This window comes from Labeo rohita, chromosome 5 (genome assembly GCF_022985175.1).
Source record: "Labeo rohita strain BAU-BD-2019 chromosome 5, IGBB_LRoh.1.0, whole genome shotgun sequence".
NCBI lineage: Eukaryota > Metazoa > Chordata > Actinopteri > Cypriniformes > Cyprinidae > Labeo > Labeo rohita.
The window spans coordinates 14,067,830-14,091,267 of NC_066873.1; the positions used below are offsets into that span (position 1 = coordinate 14,067,830).

At 37.5% G+C, this 23,438-nt stretch overlaps 1 protein-coding gene across 3 annotated transcripts in view; it reads right to left on the reverse strand.

Annotated features, from left to right (window-relative positions):
- Nucleotides 1-23,086, reverse strand: part of col27a1b (collagen, type XXVII, alpha 1b) — a 103,783-nt gene extending 80,697 nt beyond the window's left edge. The window contains exons 1-4 of one of the 3 annotated variants that reach the window (XM_051110591.1): nucleotides 22,619-23,084; nucleotides 18,987-19,057; nucleotides 8,423-9,663; nucleotides 2,821-2,874 (exon numbers count right to left, since the gene is read on the reverse strand). In XM_051110591.1, coding sequence (XP_050966548.1) covers nucleotides 2,821-2,874; nucleotides 8,423-9,663; nucleotides 18,987-19,057; nucleotides 22,619-22,671 — 1,419 coding nt within the window. In that variant the 5' untranslated portion in view covers nucleotides 22,672-23,084. Of the gene's footprint in view, nucleotides 1-2,820; nucleotides 2,875-8,422; nucleotides 9,664-18,986; nucleotides 19,058-19,212; nucleotides 19,571-22,618 lie in introns of those variants that run through there. The other 2 variants (XM_051110592.1, XM_051110593.1) reach the window with 2 other exon arrangements.
- Nucleotides 23,087-23,438: the final 352 nt, after the last annotated feature.

The window sequence follows — 23,438 nt, forward strand, 5'->3', positions numbered from 1 at the left end:
TTTATAAACGACTGAAAGAGTTTGACACTAAAATAATTGTCTGAGTCGGAACATTTACCATCTTGAGAAAAAAGGTTCAAACTATTATTTCCTCTTGATTTACATTAGATACAATAAATGAAGAATGAAACTCCTTTGATTAAAAAGTACAGTCACACTTTATTTTAAGGTCCACTTCTTGCTATTAACAACCCATTAACTACAGCTATTGCCTTAATAATCTTCTAATTTGCTGCTTATTAATAGTCAGTATGGTAGTTTCTAAATTCAGGTATTGGGTAGGATAAGGGATGCAGAATATGATCATAAAGAATAGGTGCTGTATACTTATAAACAGCCAATATATTAATAATAGGCATGCCAATAAGTAACTAGTTAAAGAAGCTCATTTCCAGAACAAAAATTTACAGATAATTTACTCACCCCCTTGTCATCCAAGATGTTCATGTCTTTCTTTCTTCAGTCGTAAAAAAATTATGTTTTTTGAGAAAAACATTTCAGGAATTTTCTCCTATGGTGCCCCGAGTTTGAACTTCCAAAATGGAGTTTAAATGCAGCTTTAAAGGGCTCTAAACGATCCCAGCCGAAGAATAAGGGTCTTATCTAGCTCCCATCTTATTTTGTAGCTCCCATCTTATTTTCTCCTCCAACTTTAAAAACATCCTATATCGCTGCAGAAGTACAGACCCAGTGTTTACAAAGTGAACGTGCAAAGCAGGTCAAACGTCCTTTACGAGAAAAGGTAAAACAGTGATGTAGGACGATTCTGAAGTGAGAATGAGATGGGAATTTTTCGACCTACCCTAACTGTATTGACCCGGATTAAACAGAGTACGGATGCACATCACAGAGCTAGAGAAGACGAGCATTGAGGTTAACGAGTAAAAAAATGTTAAATTTTTTAGAAAATAACCAATTGTTTCGCTAGATAAGACCCTTCTTCCTCGGCTGGGATAGTTTAGAGCCCTTTGACGCTGCATTTACTGCATTTTGGAACTCAGGGCACCATAGAAGTCCACTATATGGAGAACATTACTGAAATGTTTTTCTCAAAAAACATAATTTCTTTATGACTGAAGAAAGAAAGACATGAACATCTTGGATGACAACGGAGGGAGTAAATTATCTGTCAATTCTTGTTTTGGAAGTGAACTTCTCCTTTAATAGTGAGAATTGTTCCTTATACAAAAGTGTTACCAAAAGTACCTGTAAATGCTGAGGATCTGCTCTATCATATCTGTACATCTGTGTCAACATCTAAGATCCTCTGGCATTAATTTATAAACTATAAAGTTAATTGAGATTCATTTATTTTAATCTTACATTACAGTGAAGATGCCTTAATTATATCCATATTTACAACATGCATTGATGTAAGACATAACTCAGATTACACTTGCAAATGGCATATATAATGTATTAATATGTCCAAATAAAGACTTATTCTAGAAAAGCTATTTAAATAAAAATTCTGTCATTAATTACTCACCCACATGTCGTTCCACACTTGTAAGACCTTCGATTGCCTTCAGAACACTGATGTCACATGGACTACTTTAATGATGTCCTTACTACCTTCCTGAGCCTTGAACGTGTCAGTTACATTGCTGTCTATGCAGGGTTAGAAAGCTCTTTGGAACGACATGAGGGTGAGTAATTAATAACAGAATTTTGATTCTGCTTTAAGCATTGAAACTAATATTTATTCTTGCATATGGACTGCTTACGAAAACAGACAGTTAATTTTTTAATATTACAAAATATAAGCATGGATGTTTCATGGAATATACTTGGTACCTTATTGTACTGACTAATGGTGTGGGATCCCAAGGCTCTTGACCAGCAACTCTGGAGAGCTTAAGAGCCGGTGAGCACCGGTGAGGCTTTAAATGCCTTTAATAAGACTGCTACAAAGAGTCCTTTCTTTAGCTCAACAGATTGGGTTCCCACAGTCCAGCCCTCAGGGGCCTCTCTAAAGGGCAGTCTCATAGGCCAGGGCAGGTATCTTACACACAAAACATCTAGACTTCCAACCAGGGAAGTCTCTTTGAATCACTGACTAACTGATATCTCATTGTCTCAAGCTTTCTTTCACTCTCAATTACAACCTTACTAAGCAAAGAGTCATTTCTACAGGGTACTTGCTTCTGTTATTCAACAAAACCGTTAGTTTTCTAAAAGAGCAAATAATTTCACTACACATTTTTTTTTCACTTTTTACCCATGATGTATACATTTCTGACGTACAAAAAGATTTATGTGACCCTGGACCACAAAATCAGTCATAAGTAGCATGGGTATACTAGCAGTAGCCAGTAATACATCGTATGGGTCAAAATGATCAATTTTTCTTTTATGTGTTATTAGTATTTAAATGTAACTACTCGTCCTTGACCATAAATTAAACAAAAATCCACCTCAGTTCAAAGACTCCCCCAAAAATGAATGACATAGATAATAATCTGTTTGCAGTATTTACAACATATGGACTTCAAAACTGCTAATTTATTTTACCATATTTTTAGTCCATCTAAGACAACTGACAAACAAAACATGTTATTCTGGTATCCTAGATGCAGTAACAATTTGAGTAACACTGAAACTGGAACATGGTTGTCTGGTTTACGATGAAACTGCCAGTGTGAAAAACTATTTAATGTACAAATGCCAATTTCAACACCTTTTAATGCAGCTTTGGCAAACTAAAGTACATTAAAGTAACATGCAGAAAAATATTACACTGACTTGGATGAAGTAAAAACTGAGATCTCCTAAAAAACAGAGACATGAAAAAATAAGTAAAAGACTGAACGGTCTTACCCTTGGCCCTCTTTTTCCTGGTAATCCTGGATTGCCAGAAGGTCCTGGAGGTCCCTGAAAGAGAAGAAGGGAGGGAAAATCGTGACAAAAAGGGTAATTTAAGTGTTAAATATCTACCTGCTGACACTGAATGAACTCTCAAACAAGGCAATAATCCCCCTATTGGATGGAGGTAATGAGCCCTAGTTAATGTTTTATATGATACTGTTAGACTAAACAGGCAAGTATATAGTGTTTCAGTGTTAAAAAGACAAGAATTAAATTGAGATAAGATGAAAATAATTGCTGAGCTACAAAAATTTACAGATAATGTACTCACCCCCTTGTCATCCAAGATGTTCATGTCTTTCTTTCTTCAGTCATAAAGAAATTGTTTTAAGAAGTTAAAAATTTCTCTCCATACAATGGACTGATATGGTGCCCATGAGTTTGAATGTCCAAAATGCAGTTTAAATGCAGCTTCAAAGGGCTCTAAACGATCCCAATCGAGGAAGAAGGGTCTTATCTAGTAAAACGAATGGTTATTTTAAAAAAAAAAAAAAACACAATTTATATACTTTTTTAACCTCAAATGGTCATCTTGTCTAGCCTTGTGTGAACTCTGTGTATTCTGGTTCAATACAGTTAGGGGAGGTCTCCTCCAACTTCAAAATCTTCCTACATCACTGTTTTACCTTTTTTGGAAAGGGCGTTTGATCTTCTTCGGATGTTCACTTTGTAATCGCTAGTTCAGTACTTCTGCAGTGATGCAGGACGATTTTGAAGTTGGAGGAGAAAATGAGATGGGAATTTTTCGACCTACCCTAACTGTCATGAACCAGAATACACAGAGTTCATGCAGATCTAGACAAGATTAGCATTTGCGGTTAAAAAGTATATACTAGGGCTGCAACGATTAATCGCACGATGTCGTGAGGCGCGTTTAGTCAATGAAGCCGGTACTTTGATTAGTAGTAAAGCTCCATCACGTGCGTTCAGCTGGAGCGGCAAGTAATACACAGAGCTGTAAAGCACTGACAAGCTACGCCAAATCGCGCGTAAAATCGAATTCGATTTTGAGCGTGATTTTGGCGTAGCTTGTCAGTGCTTTACGGCTCTGTGTATTACTTGCCGCTCCATCTGAACGCACGTGATGGAGCTTTACTACTAATCAAAGTAGTAAACGCGCCTCACGACATCGTGCGATTAATCGTTGCAGCCCTAGTATATACATTGTCATTTTTTTTTAGAAAATAACCAAAGCAAATTTCCTCAAAAAACACAATTTCTTTACAACTGAAGAAAGAAAGACATGAAGATCTTGGATGACAAGGGGGTGAGTAAATTATCTTTAATTTTTTGTTCTGGAAATGAACGTCTCCTTTAAAATGTTACAGTCTAAACTGGTTTAAAAAGGCAGGGTTTTTTTTTTTAAGCGTTTTTGGCAAAACAGGGACTTTTTTTTAGAGTAATCAAAACTGGACTACCATTGTTTTCAATAAACTGTGTCCATACTGCCGCGCGTTTTGGCTTGGTTTACTGGCACTGGTGCCCTTGTTCATTTTGTACATCATCTAGCTTTAAATCAGTTACACACATGAATTAACAGAGCTTGCATTTAACTAGAGGTCAGTGTTCATACAATTGTGTTTTCCTTTCACTTAATCAGAAGAGAAAAAGAACAAGAGCACAAGAAGGTCCAGCATTGCTTGTGCATCTGGCAAGAAAGAACATAAGTACTTGGCAAGGACTTTTTGATATAACGTAGCACCCATCTAAGTGTCATACACATCTGACGACAACATCAAGCAAATGGAAAAAGTCACTTTAAAACTATTGCTTACAAAAATTCTACATGAAAAATCCTGGCAATGTTTCGCAACACCTGTAGACCTGGCAAGATCCCACATTCTCATACTGAGAGCGATGCTGCCAGGACTCCACAATGTTTTCGGGTTTCCTGTTTCTACTCATTTTGAAAGCCACACTCACTAATAAAAGGTGTACATTACTAATGGCTTCAAAAACTCTGCTATAAAACTCTAAGTAAACATGAATTTCATGAATATATTGACTCTGCTTTTAGTTTTTGTGCAATAAACGTTCTTGTTCAAGTAAAACAAGCTCTGCCGCACTCAGCATTATAATAATCATTGGGATTCTATGGAGTAAGATCAATATAATAAACCAAGAGGCACTGTGCACACAGTGTATGTTTGATACGAATTACATTAATATGGTAATTTTGGGCTTCAGAAAAAAGGAAAGAAAGGAGAGCCTCACTGAGCCCCCTACTCTTTCTCTTCCACGTGGCAAATTTCCTGAATGAAAACAATCTCTCTTTCTCTCTGCCTGCAGGAAAGAATGAAAAGATTAGAAAAGGAGGAAACAAGGCCTTTTATAGTAGTTGCTTAAGGGGATCGCTCCTGAAAATCCACAGTGCGATCTGTGTGACAGCCATACTGAACAGCACATCTGGTTGTTGTTTGTTGTTGGAAAAAAGCTCAGGACTTCACTGTGACTGTATATACAGTACCATATAATACACTGCATAAGACTTTATAGCAAATAAGCTCACTTTCAGAAAAGTTCATCACTCCAGTGTTTTTCAACTAATAAAGTTTTTCATGTTTTAGAGGAATAAATCTAATCACATTTAGAAAGGTTTAGGTTTAGGCAAAGAACAATGAATAATTCAAGATATATATTCTCTGAAAAATGTTGCTTCTCAAGCGAATTTAAATTGTTTCAAGGATGTTTAGATGTGTTTAGTGGAAAACAAGACAAACTGCTGATTAAGATTTTTTCCCCCCTTTTTTGCAGTGTGTGTCCAAGCCTCTGGCTTGTGACCTTATTCTTTAACTACGAGGAAAAAGTGTGTAAGCACTACACAGACAAAAACCCACCGGCCTGTAATGCCCTTCCAACAGATTTTATAAACTAGGCTTAAGACCAAGACCACCAAAAGCTCAAAGGCAACAACGATGACACAATTTTCCAGTCTTCAACCTTCACTTTGCACCCAGACAAGGTTGTTTAACTAGTAAAAGATGTAGTTGTGTAGTGTGTAGTGTGCGGTGTATTATGTATTGAATTCCTTAAGAGGTAATGGAAACCAAATGACAAAAAATTCATATTAATACAACGCTACAGTCAGCACTTAAATGTAACATATGTAACATATGAAGGCAGACGACAAGGCCAAGGTGTAGAGAACACATGGCCACAGCCAGTAATTCACATTTCACCATTCTTCAAAATAAGCAAAGCAGCACACTTGCCATCTGGCCACCATAAGACACTGTTTAAAAAGAAAGAAAATGGACTTTATGCCATGAAGTGCTAGTGGTCTGTTGCAAGCTGAAGACCTTGTTGTCATGGATTTGTAACCTGACTTAGATTTGAGTATTTTAAAAACTAAATTCCCACCATTTTTAAAGTAATCAGGAAAAATCCTGCTAGAATAACATTTTACTGTAAAATAAATGGGTCATTTTACTAGCTGATAAATAAATTACTTGGCTTTTTTGGGGAGTTGCACCACATGGCAGTTTACAGCTTTAACTAACTGCCTTGTCATAAAAAGGTCAAAGGTCAAATTCTCTGATTTTCTGCAAATTTTTGTGATAGGACTGTTGAGATATAACAGGAAACAATTGGAGAAGAGAGATGGGGATGGGATCGGGAAAGGTCCATGAGGCGGGATTCGAACTCGGGACAGCCGAAGTGCAATTGCACCATATGTCGGTGCCAAAAATTTCTCTTATATTTTAAGACACTTACTGATTTGACTCACAGTAATGAGGGTCTGCAGGGGTCCTCTCAATGATATAATTTGTGTTTCATGTTTTATCCATGTTTCCCCATGTTGCTTGGACCACATGACTTGGTTGGTTGACTACACATCTTTGGCAGACAAAAGTTTTTTAAACATTAGTAGACCTTTGCTCATCTACAGAACACAAATTACCATCTTTTTGATGAAATCTGAAAGCTTTCTGAACCTGCATAGACAGCAACGTAACTACCACGCATGCGTTGTGGTAGTCTTGTGAATGATCGACTGACACCGGAGAGAAGAAATTGTAGAACTATTTTATCAATGTCATTACTACCTTTCTAGACCTTGAACATGTCAGTTTCATTGCTGTCTATGCAGGGTCAGAACAAGGCTGCCGGATGTTATCAAACATATCTTAATTTCATTAAAAATATATTAATCTGAAAATAAACAAAGGAATTTACGGGTTTGGAACGACATGTGGGTGAGCAATTCATGACAGAATTGTCATTTTTGGGTGAACTATCCCTTTAATAAGGTTTTGACAGTTCAACCCAACATTTTTTCCCCTAAAATTACCAACCAACCGATATAATTCATATTTATATTTATTTTACCAGATTGTAGCAAATCTGGCTGCCCCCTAATAGTCGACTAACCGTTAGTCGACAAGAAGAGGCTTGGTCAATCAAAATTTTATTAGTAGCTTAGTCGCAGAAAAAAAAATCCCACAGGAAGGACATCCAAACGACCTCAAACATGGATTTTAATCTGAAAAATTGTAGGTAGCAGCAATTTACCATGGAAGCTCATTCTAATATTACCCTAGAAAAATATGTGCTGTTAAAGTGTCTGGGTGGAGTGTGGAAGATAAACAGTAGCACGCTCACTGCATGACAAATGGAGGCGGTGGTGCGGTCACTTGCTCTTAAAATACTCCATCATTTTTGGTCATACAGATAAAGATAATATATCTTGAATCTGTAAAGACTCTACATTTATTTGTGTGCACTCACAATAACAACGAAACATTGCGCTTTTGTAAAATAATTAAATCAAACAGCATGCGCTTTCTGCTGTCTCGGTCTCTGTGAACTCTGTGTATACTTGCCTTACAGACATCAAAAATATATCTACAGAGAGTGAAACGTCTACTTTTAAATGAACCAATTCAAATACAAAAATATTCTCAGATTATGTAATCCGTATGAAACATGCATACAGGCACATCCACAACTGCAGTCAGCATCGCTGACTTCATATCTTAAGCCGAAGAAAGCACTAGTTTATCAAAAAAATATTAAAAACATTAATGCAGTCTCCTTGCTGTTTTTCTTGACACATTCATAATCATTATATCTGCCGGTACAATGTGGCAAGCTTTTTTTTTTTGTGCGCTTGAGCGCTTCTTAGGCTATATGTAAGCAATTAAAGGCTCATTATTATGATTTACATGGCTTATTAATAAACGTGCAACTAATAGCCGACTAATGCTTAAAATGAACGAATACCAGTCGACCACAAAAACCTTTAGTCGAGAGCAGCCTTAAAGGCAAAACACTAGCCAGAATGGTATTCCTTTAACAGAGAAGCCCAGATTTGGGGATTTGAACTTTTGATATCTGGCAACTGCATATGTGAAAGCTCGCATAGTAGAGGAGTGTACAGCAGTCCTCAATATTGTCAATGATATTGCACGTTGATATAGTCACAGTTATCGTTTATTGACCTTACTGTTGTCTCATCATCGTCTCGTTTCAGTAAAAAAGGTCATTAACAATAACATAGTTTCATAAACAAAATTAACACTAAACTTAAAATTAATATTAAAGAAAATCTTACCGGTGGTCCTGGTGATCCTGGTTCTCCTTTTTGTCCTGGTGGCCCAGCCAAGAGGGAGTATTGTGTTGGTTCAAGGTCAAAGGTTTGGAAACCATCCGTTGCTGCAGGGGTGACAAACTCAAAAGAGCTAGGTTTGGATGTCTCCGTTGGCGAATGTCTTTGTGATGCTAATGTTGTCATCTCCAACACTCTGGATGTGCTAGGAGGTTTGGGTTTTGTCGTGGCAGGGGTCTGGATATCCAGTTTGTTCTTCTTCGGTCTGGATGTGACAGCAATCTCATTCGCTTTTAGTATCTGGGGCTTTGCAGTTGCCTTTATGTGGTTCTTCCTGGGGCTGCTTTGTTGAGTTGGCTTTGAAGATAAACGTGATGTCGTACTCCCAAAAGAGGCCATGGCAGTTTGTGCACTGGCCTGCAGGGGGGGCTGTAGTGTGGGCTGGGCTATCGTTGGTGGCACTGTGGTTTGTACATACTGAGATTTAATTAGAACAGAGGTGTTCAGGCCTTGTGAGGTTTCATGATTAATGTGTGTTAAAGAAAGATGTCTGTCATTTAGTTCCGTTACAACGGTTGGGGTCTGAATGGTGACAGATATATTGGGATCTAATGGTAATACCGGTAAAAGAGGTGGGAGGTTTGGCCGATAAGTGTCAGCTTCCCTGCACTGTTTTTTAATGTACTTACAATAATTGTGAGCTGCCTTAGCAGAGGGATGAATATCAAACTGACAGATGGCTCCTTCAAACTGCACCGAGTTCTGGCTCATTTTTCCCAATCGAAAGGAGCCCTCCGGATCCAGCGTTTCCTCATTTTTAAAATGCAAATCTGCATGTACACTTGTCTTCCCACAAGAAGTATATAATGTAACCCTTTGGGCTTGGATTTCCAAAGCCAGGTTGTGCCACTGGCCATTGTGAATATCATAATCAAAATTTACAGTGTTCTTTTGCCCTAAGTAAACTAAGATTTGCCCAGGGATGAACTGCACCCCTAGCTGCAGTCTTTTTCTCTTCGTCACAACGGTGAAGAGGAAAGCATTGTTTATGCGATGCGAACATACGCTGAGGATGAGAGAGAACGCAGAGCCCAGTGACGGCGGGACGACGGAGCTCACCGGTACGTCAATTCGCGCCCTCTGGGTTAAGATGACTCCCGATTTGAAGGGAATGACACCTTGAGGTGTGGAGCGTGTCCCAGACGGTCTTTTCCCAACCAATCCCAATCTCTGCAGCACGTCCACATCTACAAAAAGGAAAACCACAAATAATTACCACAGTAATCACTACACATACATGTTCTGGATTTAGGAGCAAAATGGATCTCATCGCACCCGATTGAAGGCTTGCAGCTGCTGCTCACACACTGAGACTCTGAGCTCATTACAGAAACAGATCATTAACAAAAGCATATGCAGAACACATGCGGCAAAGGTAATGTTTCATCTGGGCTAAGGCTACAGTTTTTCATGAAATACTCTGCTGATCTTGTTACACGTAGAAATGTACAATGTGTGGGCTTATGTGAGTTTTATAGATTGATCACCTCCACTACAAATTCATTAGATCGCTAGAGGTCTGCAATAAATTAGGTCAAGTCAAGTGAGTGGGAGTATGCAACTCAAACGTCCCTGTAAGATTTACAAAACCACAAGTATATTAGTCTGTGTTGAACAAAGCTTTCCAGCTTATTATGTGGATTCGAGTATAAACCTGCAAAAAATATGTTGTTCTTAATATGCATTTTTATCTAGTATCCCAGTAAAAATATCTAAACATTCTTGAAACAAGTTAAACTTACTTTATAAACAAAGCTGTGTACAATAATAAGCGCTTTATCTTGTTATAGTTTTTTTAATGGTAACATTTTAAAGAGTTAGCTCATCCAAAAATGAAAATTCTGTCATTAATTACTCAGTCTCATGTCGTTCCAAACTTGTAAGATCTTCGAAACACAAATAAACAGCAGCAACTTCCATGTTCAAGACCCGGAAAGGTAGTAAAACAGAGTTCATGTGACATCAGTGGTTCAGTCGTAATGTTATGAAGCTACAGGAATACTTTTTGTGTGCAAAGAAAACAAAAATAATGACTTTATTCAACTATTTCTTCTCTTCTGTGTTTGTCTTCGACGCACGTTCAAGTGGTAGTTAAGGCTGCTGTCTATGCAGAGTCAGAAAGTGCTTGGATTTCAACAAAAATATCGTAATGAACGAAGGTCTTATGGGTTTGGAACGACATCTGAGTAATTAATGACAGAATTTTCATTTTAGGGTGAACTATCCCTTTACGGATCATTTTTACTATTGCGTTTTTTAAGAAAAATTTACTTTACTCAAGTCAGTTTTGCTGATTTTTTTTTTTTTTTTTTTTTTCTAAAAATCAAGACCAAAACATTGATTATGAAAAAGATTTTTCATTTTAATCCCACTGGTATGACCAATATCAATAACACACCATGTGCTTTTATAACAAGAAAACGTAACTAAAAAACAATGCGTAAATGTGGCAGAAGAAACAGCCAATGCCCTCTGTCTTAGAACTGCCACTTCTAAACAGTCAGTAATGAGTTTAGAATAAAACAAATGAGGGTATGCATCACAAAACCAAATCTAGCCCAAACAAAATCCAGCTCAATATCTGCAGTTATAAAATATACCCAATGAGTACTAAATGAAAAGCACATGTAAGTGGAATAATGTCCACAGACTTTTTTCCCCTGTATCACTTAACAGATGATGATCAGCAGATTTGATGGGATTGTTGAAAGAAAGAGCTATGTCTGCAGTAGTATTGTAAGCAAGACTAAACAGAGTTACTAACATATTGGCCACATCATCACTGAGCATGTCAGAAAGAGGTGACAGAGCATCTCCTGACAAGCAGCAGAAAAACAACTGCTCTGAATTTGCGAAATTAATGATCTGACTAATTTCGCATAAATCACATGAGATCCTGACACAAAACTTAAACAATAACACACCTCAACGGAACACATGATGAACATCCGTTGCTTCTACTCACAAATCACAGTATGGAGTGCTGTCTGACAGAGTCATAAACAGCATGAAATAAACTTCTTTTAAGCAGGATTCAACAATAAACATGACCTGCTGACCAGGGCCTGGTGTGAGCGAGTTTAGAACCAGTTGTTGCAACTGATACTTGCCCGATCAGGTCACAGCTGCATTGTCATTACAACTTACAGTTGTTTTTGTGCTTTGAAAAGGATAGAATGATAGACTGATAGGATAGGCAGATAGACTGTCCCATTTCCACCCTCAGCTAGCTGTACGCTGTCCGCCATTTTCTCCGCGCTCAAGCAGCTGTTATGACAATGTCTTGTAAGCAGTGCAGGTGTTTTGTAGTTGGATGTAAAAGTTAACATAAGAGTCAGCGGTAGCTCATTAACATTTAAAGAGACATGCACCAAAACGGATCACTGTGAACAGAGCTGTTTTTGATAAGGTAAAAAGTAGTTTTAACCAAAATATTTTGCAGACATTTCTTGAAGACCCTAAAAAATCATACCAACTTGTGGAAAATGGGCATCTGATGTCCCCTTTAAAGTTGTTTTTGTCATCAGAGTTAGAAGTTTTCTAGCTGGCTAAAAAAACAGTAATTTTGCTGAAATTGCGAGAATCAGGAAACATCATTCAGAAGGGTTTAAAAACAACTGGGGTGTGTTTCCCATAAGCATTGTTAGGTTGCAAGTTCCATCGTTACCAACACAGTTGAAAGATTCTGTGTTTCCCGAAACTATAGTTCAAACGAACATTCCCAAACAATGTCACAAACTTACGTGGTTGGAACTACGGCTCTCGACCTGTGGTTAGAAGCATAGTTCCTTGTTAGTAAGACATATGGACTCTATAAATTATGCTCTTGGGCACAATAAGCAAGCTAACATGCAGTACAATCTATAGCTTTCACTCGATCGAAATATAAATGCATTTTAAACAATGTATCTTTAGGCTTCCTCTGCAAGCGCAGTTATTACTCGGTGACGTCATTAACAACGGCCCTATATTGTTCAACTAATGTGGTTCAAACGATGGAGATGTGACCGTGTTCAGGAAACAGTCGTGATTTCCACAACAATGCATCGTTCTATGGAGGCTAATCAGTGAGTCATTGTACGGGAAACGCACCCCTGGTCTTGTGAGGAATCGTAATATTTTGAAATTGTAGCTGGGTTTTATAAAAATATAAGACCCAAACCTAAACCTAACGATTTACCCAAACATAATTGTAATTTTGCCAAATTATTATATCATGGGAGTCCTTGCAGTGAGCTGGAGGAAAATTATCCCAATGAAAATGGAAATGATGAGGGAATCAGGACTGTGTGTGTTCTTTTGGTGGCATCAGTTAGTCAGCTCCAGAGTGAATAGTTAAGCCTGTGATGCACCAAATCCTACAGAGCCCTGCACTTGACATGCAAGGGAAAAAAAAATTGTGGGCACGATTTATTAATTCGTTACCTCAGTTTAGTAGATCATGCGCACGATTTATTCACGATTTACTAGATTGTGTACACAATTGACTAATTTGTTCCCTCGTTTTAAGTAAATCATGCGTTCGATATAATAATTTGTGCCCTCGTTCTAAATCGTGCACACTAAATAATAATTAGTAATTAACATAATTCTCAAAAAACATGTTGCTGCTATGTCATGTCATGTTATGGACAGAGACACTTTAACTGGGTTTTATTTTGAGTTGGGAATGAGTTATAAAGACATTCTCAAAAGCCTTGCGGTGTTGCATGGAATCATTTTAAGTGAGAGGCATCTTCCTCGTATACTAAGAATTGGAGGACTCTACCAGCGACGTTATGAGCACCTGCACCTGTTAGGAGGTAATGATTAAAACGTGCGCACAATTTACCTAGAATGAGGGCACAAATTATTACACAGAGTGCACGATTTACAGAAAACGATGAAAATGAATTAGTAAATTGTGTGCATGATCTAGTAAATCGAGGGAACAAATTAATAAATCATGCCCATGATTTATTTGGTTTTTTTGCATGTCATGTGCAACGCTTCGTAAAATTGCCATAAAAAAATAGTCACTACAAAAGCTGACTGTGAGTCGCCGGTGTGTGGGCCAAAAAGTTGAGCTTTAACACAACGCAAAGACTACAACCAGCTATCATGTACATTCTGTGCCAACAGGTGACAGTAGGCTATACTCATCTGTTGTGACATCACAATTTGGTATTTGTCGAACATTACCTGACCAAACTTGGAAAACAGGTCTCATCTCTTCCACTTGTCAGAGAACGTATTAATAGCAGTATTAAATAATGGCGATATCAATGGACTTATAAGGTAATCACTTAAATTAGCTAGCTGTTTTTATTGTTGACATTTTATTCGACTTTTAAAAAACTTTTATGTATCAATCCACATATGTGATGGACATTGGTAATGATTATCTTTAGTGTCTATTTTGAAGGCATCTTGAGTAAAACAGCTTCATATTTAACGAGGCATATGCAAAACGCATGAACCGGAAGCAAGGAAACCTGGTTAGCAGAATATGGAAGTCTGTTGCGCATCCCCTATTGCATTGCATTAGCCTCGCTGAAGTATACAAATAAGTAGACTCGCTTGGGTCCAAATCGAGGGGTCAAGGATCTGTCCCTATAAACATCCCTCATCCACTTGACGAAGTACAACACACTTAAAAATGGTGCCAGGGATTACACTAAAGGGAAGTGATTACGGAATTTTGCAAGTGTGTGTCTAAAAGCGAAGTGGAATGCACCCTAGGACTGCGGATAAACAGTTTTGAATATGAATCGTGTTGACCAGTTGGTCTTCATTCCAGTTGGCCATGTCGTTACGAAAATATTCATGGATTGGAAGACTCAGGTAAGATGAAGATGTAAAATTAGAAAAGCGTTCTGTATGTGCCCTCTATTAGGTTGTTTCACATTCATTTTTCTTCTTGTGTACTGGTTTGCTAAGCTAAACAGCCAATCAGAGTGATCCATCTCACCCCACTGCCCAATGCTGATTTAACATGTACATCACCATAGTGAACTGGGCTGACAGACACTCAACAATGGCCCGACTTAGTGTGTCACAGCCGTTGTGTGGCATTTATGGCTCATCTGAGTTGCTCAAAAATATCAGGCTGCAGAACTGGGCGCCCATGAGCAAAGGTGACAGATTTCACAGTTGCGTAATTCTGGAGGGTCCTGAACTACTGCAATAAATGAGATTGTTAACACCTAGCTTTTTCCACGTATATTAATCCTGTTTGGTCAAGACATAGTGTAAAAGTCAAAGAAGGGCTCTATTACAGGCCTTAATGTTCCATATAGAGTTAAAAGGATAGCTCACCAAAAGTGAAAATTACCCCATGATTTACTCACTCTCAAGCCATCTCTTTCAGACAAATACAATTTAAGTTATAATAAAAAAATCAACTGCTGTAAATAATGATAGATGCTATTTACACTAAGTGCAAAAAGCGATAGATATAGGACTATTTTGATGTTGAAGAACATACTCTATCTGTATTGACCCGGATTACACAGACTACACATGCGCATCGCAGAGACGAGACAAGATGACCATTTAAGGTTAAAAAGTATATAAATTATCAGTTTGTTTGGAAAATGACCATTTCGCTAGATAAGACCCTTTTTCCGATCATTTAGAGCCCTTTGAAGCTGCATTTAAACTGCATTTTGGAAGTTCAAACTTAGAGGCACCATTGAAGTCCACTATATGGAGATAATTCCTGAAAAATAATTTCTTTACGACTGAGGAAATAAAGACATGAACATCTTGGATGACAAGGGGGTGAGTAAATTGTCTGTAAATTTTTTGTTGTGGAAGTGAACTTCTCCTTTAACTGGATGCTTTCTTATTGGGACAATAAACTTTATTTTCAACTATTCAATTATTTCCTTCATTTTTATTAAAAATAAATAAAAAAATCATCTGGCTCTTCCAAGCTTTATGGAATGGTGGTTGAGATTTTGAAGCCCAATAAAGTGCATCCATCAATCATAAAAAGTACTCCACATGGTTCCAGTGGGTTAATAAAGGCATCCTTAAGTGAACTGATGCATATGTGTAAGAAAAATATCCATATGTAAAACATTATGAACCGTAATGTTCATGTGTATGACTTCATACACATTTGAAACTTTCTAAACTGTAATTTCTAGCTTCTGCTAACTGTCATGTGCGTTCCTGAGAGAGTGTCGCTCCAGCGGATGACGAAGGACGTAAGCATAGCATAAACTCCAATGAGAATATGCTAGTCTTGCGAGAACTAAGTTTTGTTTACAGCAAAGAAAACCCAGTCTCCTCTTGGCTAATATCAAAATTCTGCAACATTCTTCTTTACAAATCCTCATTTTGTACTTCTAATTCATGACCGGTGTTTTGTTTTGCTCTCTCCTCTGTGCTTCTGTATTTGTCTTCTTACTGGAGCTTACAGGTGCATTTCAATAAATTAGAATGTTGTGGAAAAGTTCATTTATTTTAGTAATTCAACTCAAATTGTGAAACTCGTGTATTAAATAAATTCAATGCACACAGACTGAAGTAGGTTAAGTCTTTGGTTCTTTTAATTGTGATGATTTTGGCTCACATTTAACAAAAACCCACCAATTCACTTCTCAACCAATTAGAATATGGTGACATGCCAATCAGCAAATCAACTCAAAACACCTGCAAAGGTTTCCTGAGCCTTCAAAATGGTCTCTCAGTTTGGTTCACTAGGCTACACAATCATGGGGAAGACTGCTGATCTGACAGTTGTCCAGAAGACAATCATTGACACCCTTCACAAGGAGGGTAAGCCACAAACATTCATTGCCAAAGAAGCTGGCTGTTCACAGAGTGCTGTATCCAAGCATGTTAACAGAAAGCTGAGTGGAAGGAAAAAGTGTGGAAGAAAAAGATGCACAACAAACCGAGAGAACCGCAGCCTTGAGAGACTTGTCAAGCAAAGTCGATTCAAGAATTAGGGTGAACTTCACAAGGAATGGATTGAGGCTGGGGTCAAGGCATCAAGAGCCACCACACACGGAGGTGTCAAGGAGTTTAGCTACAGTTGTATTCCTCTTGTTATGCCACTCCTGAACCACAGACAATGTCAGAGGCGTCTTACCTGGGCTAAGAAGGAGAGGAAATGGACCCCAAAGTCCTCTTTTCAGATGAGAGCAAGTTTTGTATTTAATTTGGAAACCAAGGTCCTAGAGTCTGGAGGAAGGGTGGAGAAGCTCATAGTCCAAGTTGCTTGAAGTCCAATGTTAAGTTTCCACAGTCTGTGATGATTTGGGATGCAATGATTGGTGCTGGTGTTGGTCCACTGTGTTTTTTGAAAACCAAAGTCACTGCATCCGTTTACCATTACATTTTAGAGCACTTTATGCTTCCTTCTGCTGACCAGCTTTTTAAAGATGCTGATTTCATTTTCCAGCAGGATTTGGCACCTGCCCACACTGCCAAAAGCACTAAAAGTTGCTTAAATGACCATAGTGTTGGTGTGCTTGACTGGCCAGCAAACTCACCAGACCTGAACCCCAAAGAGAATCTATGGGGTATTGTCAAGAGGAAAATGAGAAACAAGAGACCAAAAACTGCAGATGAGCTGAAGGCCACTGTCAAAGAAACCTGGGCTCCACCTCAGCAGTGCCATAGACTGATCACCTCCATGCCACGCCGAATAAAGTAATTAAAGCAAAAGGAGCCCCTACCAAGTATTGAGTACATGTACAGTAAATGAACATACTTTCCAGAAGGCCAACAATTCACAATAAATTTTTTTTTTTTTTATTGGTCTTATGAAGTATTCTAATTTATTGAGATTGGTGTGGATTGGTGGGTTTTTGTTAAATGTGAGCCAAAATCATCACAATTAAAAAACCAAAGACTTAAACTACTTCAGTCTGTGTGCACTGAATTTATTTAATACACGAGTTTCACAATTTGAGTTGAATTACTGAAATAAATGAACTTTTCCACGATTCTAATTTATTGAGATGCACCTGTATGCTATGTCTACGTCATACGTTACCTGCTGGAACGCCTTTCTCTCATGAACACACACATGACAGTTAGCGGAAACTAGAGATTACAGTTAAATATGTAAATATGTTTTTCTTATACAAATGCATTGATTCACTTCAAAAGGCCTTTATTAACCCCCGGGAGCTTTGTGAAGTACTATTGTGGTGGATGGATGCATTTTATTTTGCTTCAAAATCTCAACAGCCATTATAAAACTTGAAAGAGCCAGAATATTTTTAATGTAACTCCGACTGTATTCATCTGAAACAAAAAAAGTCATATACATCTAGGACGGCTTGAGGGTGAGTAAATCATGGGGTAATTTTCATTTTTGGGTGAACTATGCCTTTAACACAGTGGATGCATTCGAAATGGACCCATAGTGTGTGTAGACCGCTTGAATCAGCATCAGTTCCAAGAACTAGGCTAAGATCTACCAAAGCTTCCTGTTGCCTGTGAAATTGATGTCAGAATGAAATGTCAGTGGAAAGTGGAACGTCATACACTGGAAATCATATTTTACACTAAAGATAAGAGCAACGGCTAGAGAAGAATTCCAGAAACTCTCCAGCTACAGCTCACAAAGATGACTCGATCATAAGTCATGCGGCAGCAGATAGAGGGAATGTGCTATATGGAGTGTCTCACATATGGTAAAAACATCAAACATACGCTCAAGAACAAAGGCATCTTTCATGACTTGTTTAAAACATGATGGCTGTTGCATTTCATTAATGTCTGACACAGAAGCACCATATGTTACATGTACATGAGTGAGTTAGACTGAATGTGACGGATGATACGAACCTCCCACTACATAAATTCTGTACAGAGCAGATGTGGGAATACTATATACACCTTAAATAAGAAGCAACACATTTAGGCCAAAAAAGTGCACATAGCTACTCAATGCTGTACAAAGCACAAAACCTCAATTTAAGTGCCAATGCAGTAACAGACCACCAGCATTATGTACGCTAGAAATAAACACAGGATGTATCCAATTTTAAAAACTCTATACTTCGACAGTCAGTAAACTCAGTAACTTCCAATCAGGCACAATGCCATTCAAATGCGGTTGGAATCAAATGCAAAACATATAGAATCACGCAAACGATGGCTTTTGTTTTAACACAGAAAAATAACCAGACTCAGACCAGTCATATGTTGTTGATCAAATATATCATCCCAGTATTGTTAACTCTGGCAAATAAGCAGCACCCTGTTCTGAAAACATAGTACCTGTAGCCTCCTTCACCTCTGACTAATGGAAAACTCCAATGGATTGTAACATTAGAGGTCTATTTATCCAAGTCCTGTCAAGTCTCCTCACATTTTATTGCAAGGCAGTGTGAGGTCTTTGGACTTCAGTGGACCCATGTGCTCATGTAACATACAGGGTTATGACACAGATGTCATGACCATGGTAAAACTGAACAGACATTTTGCAGATGCACATTTCGCATGATGATCAGGCACTAAAATTCTGTTTGAAAATGTACATGTTTAGGAAATTCAGACTTACCTGCAGACTGTGCTTGTGCAAACCTCAGACAGCATGTACAGTAAAGAACCATGCAGAGAAAGACAGCTCTCCTGTGAAAAAAAGAGAGAGAAATTAATTACAGTTACAAACTGACCAGAACAAACATTTAGCTGACATTGATATGTAATTTTACAATGTGTTTTGGCAACTTCATGGCTCAATCAATAACATAAACAGTACATAGAACTTAGCAGCTTGAATTTACCTGGAACTATAATGATTTATTTCCAGTCATTTTGATTTAGCTTTTTCTAAAGTTAATTCTCAGGCATTACCCACAGTTTTAAACCACTGGAGAACTATACGGTCAGTGCATCTGAAATAAAAACAGGCTTACACAATGCCGTTCAAATGTTCGGGGTTGCTACATTATTTATGTAAATATTATTTGAAAGAAATCACTTATGCTCACCTGCATTTATTTGATCAAAACAAAACAGTAATATTGTGAAATATGATTACAATTTAAAATAACTGTTTTCTATTTAAATATATATTTAAAAATTATAATTTATTCCTGTGATGGCAAACCTGAAATGTCAGCTTCGTTACTCTAATCTTTAAAGTCACATGATCCTTCAGAAATCATTTTAATGTGCTGATCTGGTGCTCAACAACATTCATTATTATTATCAATGTTGAAAACAGTTCTGCTGCTTACATGTTTCTGCCTGTGATACATTTTTCGAGATTGAAAGTTCAAAAGAACAGTATTTATTTGAAATATTTTGAAATCTGTTAAAACTATCGACTCACTTGTGATCAATTCAATGTGTCTATGCTGAATGAAAGTATTAATGTCTTAAAATAAATCTTACTGACCCAAAACATCTGAGCAGTAGTTTATATCCTGAGAGTTTAATAAAGTTCAAACATTTCCCGCATGAATGCTGACAAGAAATCTGTAATGAAAGTGTATGTGTCCAATTTGTCAAATTAAGCTTAAATCTCCAACCAAACTGTATTGCAACACAAAAAATCAACAATGCCTCTGAGAGAGCCATTTGAAACCAATGAAAGGTCAAACCAAAGACTGGTCTTTTTTCTCTCAGCTACTGAAAGAAAACAAAGTATTGGGATCACATTGTTCCATTCTACACTAAAGCATCACCATATCCATCTAAATTACCAGTCTAGTCAGTGTCCAAAAGCAGTGCTCCATCTGCCTGTAGGCCCAGTAACACTTGGCAGCAGCAGCAATCTTTACTGTAAAGCCTTAACAGCTGTTTCTGCTCAGTAGGCAGTTGAAGCTTATCATCTGCCTGGATGCCAAAAATTTGTGATGCTCCATATAGAATGTGAGTGTTTCCTCTCAATATGCCAAAGCTGTGAAATTCAGAGAGCTTCATTCTTAAGAGTTTTTCATCAATCAGATCAAATAATAAGTGACCCTGGACCACAAAACCAGTCTTAAGTAACACGGGTATATTTGTAGCAATAGCCAAAAATACATTGTATGGGTAAAAATGATCGATTTTTTCTTTTATGCCAAAAATCATTAGGACGGTAAGTAAAGATCATGTTGCATTAAGATATTTTGTACATTTTTGATTAGTAATATGCATTGCTAAGAACTTCATTTGGGCAAGTTTAAAGGTCATTTTATCAATAATTTGATATCAATTTTTTGCACCCTCAGATTCCAGATTTTCAAATAGTTGTATCTCGGCCAAATAACCTATCCTAACAAACCACACATCAATGTTAAGCTTATTTATTCAGTATTCAGATAATGTATAAATCTCAATTTCAAAAAATTGACCCTTATGTTTTGTGGTCCAGGGTCACATATGTATGATCAGTGCTAAGACCATTAAGGTAAAACCCTTTTAAAATATTTAGATTAGTGCTAAACCAATATTGATTCCAGATATAGTTCACCCAAAAATTAAATTCTTCATCATTTCCTCACCATCAAGTTGTTTAGAACCTGTATGAGTTTCTTTTCTGACAGAAAAGAAAGAAACTCACAAAAGAAGATATTTTGAAGAATGTTGGTAACCAAAATTATAGTATGGGTCAATGGCTACCAGCAACGGTTTGGTTACCAGCATTCTTCAAAATATATTATTACAAGTTCAACTGAAAAAAGAAATTTATACAGGTTTGGAACAACATGAGGGTGAGTAAATGACAACACATTTCATTTTTTGGTGTTCTATCGCTTTACATTTGATCTACTAAACCTAAAAAGAAGAAAGAAAGAAAAAAATGTGCACTAGGTTGTTCTGCAATGTCATTAAAATTTTAATGGAGCCTCCAAAAATTGTCTTGACGAGTGCAGTTTTCTTTCCTGTGTTGATGTATTTCCAATTGTAACAGGAAGTTAAGGTTGAAAAGGGCATGCTGAATGCCCATGTCCAAAAATACCCAATATCCTTTAGTTTACAGCTGACAAACGTGATTTTCTATTTGCTATTGCTAGCCAGAGGAGGTATTGGGGAAGATGTTATCATTCTTGCGAGAATTTGAAGACTCTTAGCTGCTAAATTTTTGAAAACATTTAGGAGCACACTGGCATTTAGAGGGCCTTAAACCTAAAACACATGGTTTAAAAGCCAAAAAAGCTCTTATACTGAAGTAATTATTTATAACGAGAGTTGATCAATCTGTACTATGCAGCATGAATTGTTGGTTTAATCATAAGCAAAGGTCGTTTTACACGACTCTTTTCCGCCACTGTGGAGTTCAGTTAAATATTCTTTTTCTGCCCCCATGTGCTGACAGTGTGGATGTGGGGATGGCATTCGTGACTAGATGTTGTACTGTATGTAGTTTTGCTTTAGTCAGCATTTTCAGTCATAGCCACAAGAACTATACGCTTGCCATGCTGCCCCCCTCCCACTCATATCCATTTTCATCCAGTCCAACAATGGAGCATGAAACAGTTCAGAGAGTGCAAGAGAGAGACAGCTCTCATCTAAACACAAGATTTTACCCCGTCACACCTAACAAAGTTTACTATAACGGAAATTGTATCCGAAGGCAATCAAAGTTTGTAACAGCTGATCTCTCTATGCCAATTACACATATGCGAAAAGTTAGAAAATAAGGGAAACTCATATTTTTTCTTAAGGAGCACAGTTTTACAAGGGGGTGAAATATAATTAAAATTAAAATAATGAAATAGTAATAAAAACAATAATTCCACACATATTCACAAGTCTGTGTTACAGTTTTCTGGGTTTTTAGATATTTTTACATCAAGATAAAAATACTGAGTGAAAAATCATGAGAAAATAAACAGCTGACCTGGTCATTCATTCTAGAGACTAAATCAATAAGTAGATCATTTCAACTCTAAAAGACTGGTTACGAAACATAACAAGCTGTTAATTTACTCATTCTAAAACAAACAGGTACAATTTTCCTCAACAAATTCTCTACTTCTGGAGGAAGTCTGTTCAACAAAGTTAAACAAGTTTTCTGTGTCCCATTCATTCATCAAGTTTCCCGAAACTCCAGAATGGACATCATAACGGACCTCCCTTCGTGAACTCATTCTTCCTTATGTAACGGAGCTGACAGCCAGCAGGCTAATTTATGACCCATTTTTTGGTTTGTGTGAAATCTATCTATCTATTGTCATGACATGAGAGCGCTGTACTCACCCCCCGACTCCAGCTGCTTTGAGTCTGGAGTTCGGGGCATTGTCCGGCTCCATCGCGCTTACTTCATTCTTCCTCGGTAGTGTTTGCTGCTGCAGTCAAGACATGACAGAGTTGCCGAATTACTTCCATATCACAATGTTCCTTTAATAGCCGCTGAAGCTCTTAATGCTACACTGTAGTACAATACTACATGCCGTAGTCTTTCCCAAGTGCCAGATGTAGTAGTTTCCAAAGAGAGGAACCTGCGAGGCGCGATGCAGACTTCTCCATCTGACAGCAATAGATCCGATGATGCTGAAAACTGGAAAGTTAAGTCCAAAGCGACACAGACATGACTTGCTGAGGTGAAGTACAAGAGCTTAGTCAAGACGCCGACTAAATCTGAAGTACTTAGTAGGCATGCTGAAGATTTGGGACACTGGAAGCATATTTCCCTCTGTCGCCCTCAGCTGTCTTCTGCGAAAGAAACACTTCGCTCTGGAAACTAGAAGGGATTCAATGGAAGGTGTGTCTTTCCAAAAGGAAACCGTTTATTTTTGCTTTCGTCAAAAATAGAGTGGAAAAAAAACATTGAGGATGAAACAACGTCACAAGACAATTTAAATACAAAGCTGGTAATTTATCACAGATGTGGATCATTCTTCAGCTTGCTTTTTATGCTGATTGTGCTTTTTTTTTTTTTTTTTTTTTTGCTCTTGTGAAATTGTATCTTGTAAAGGGTTGTTTAGCTTTCAACAAAAAGAAATGAGTCCGCAGTATTTTTTAAGTCTTTTATGTCTTTAAGTGCTTTCATTCTGTACACATAAAAAGGAAGTCCACA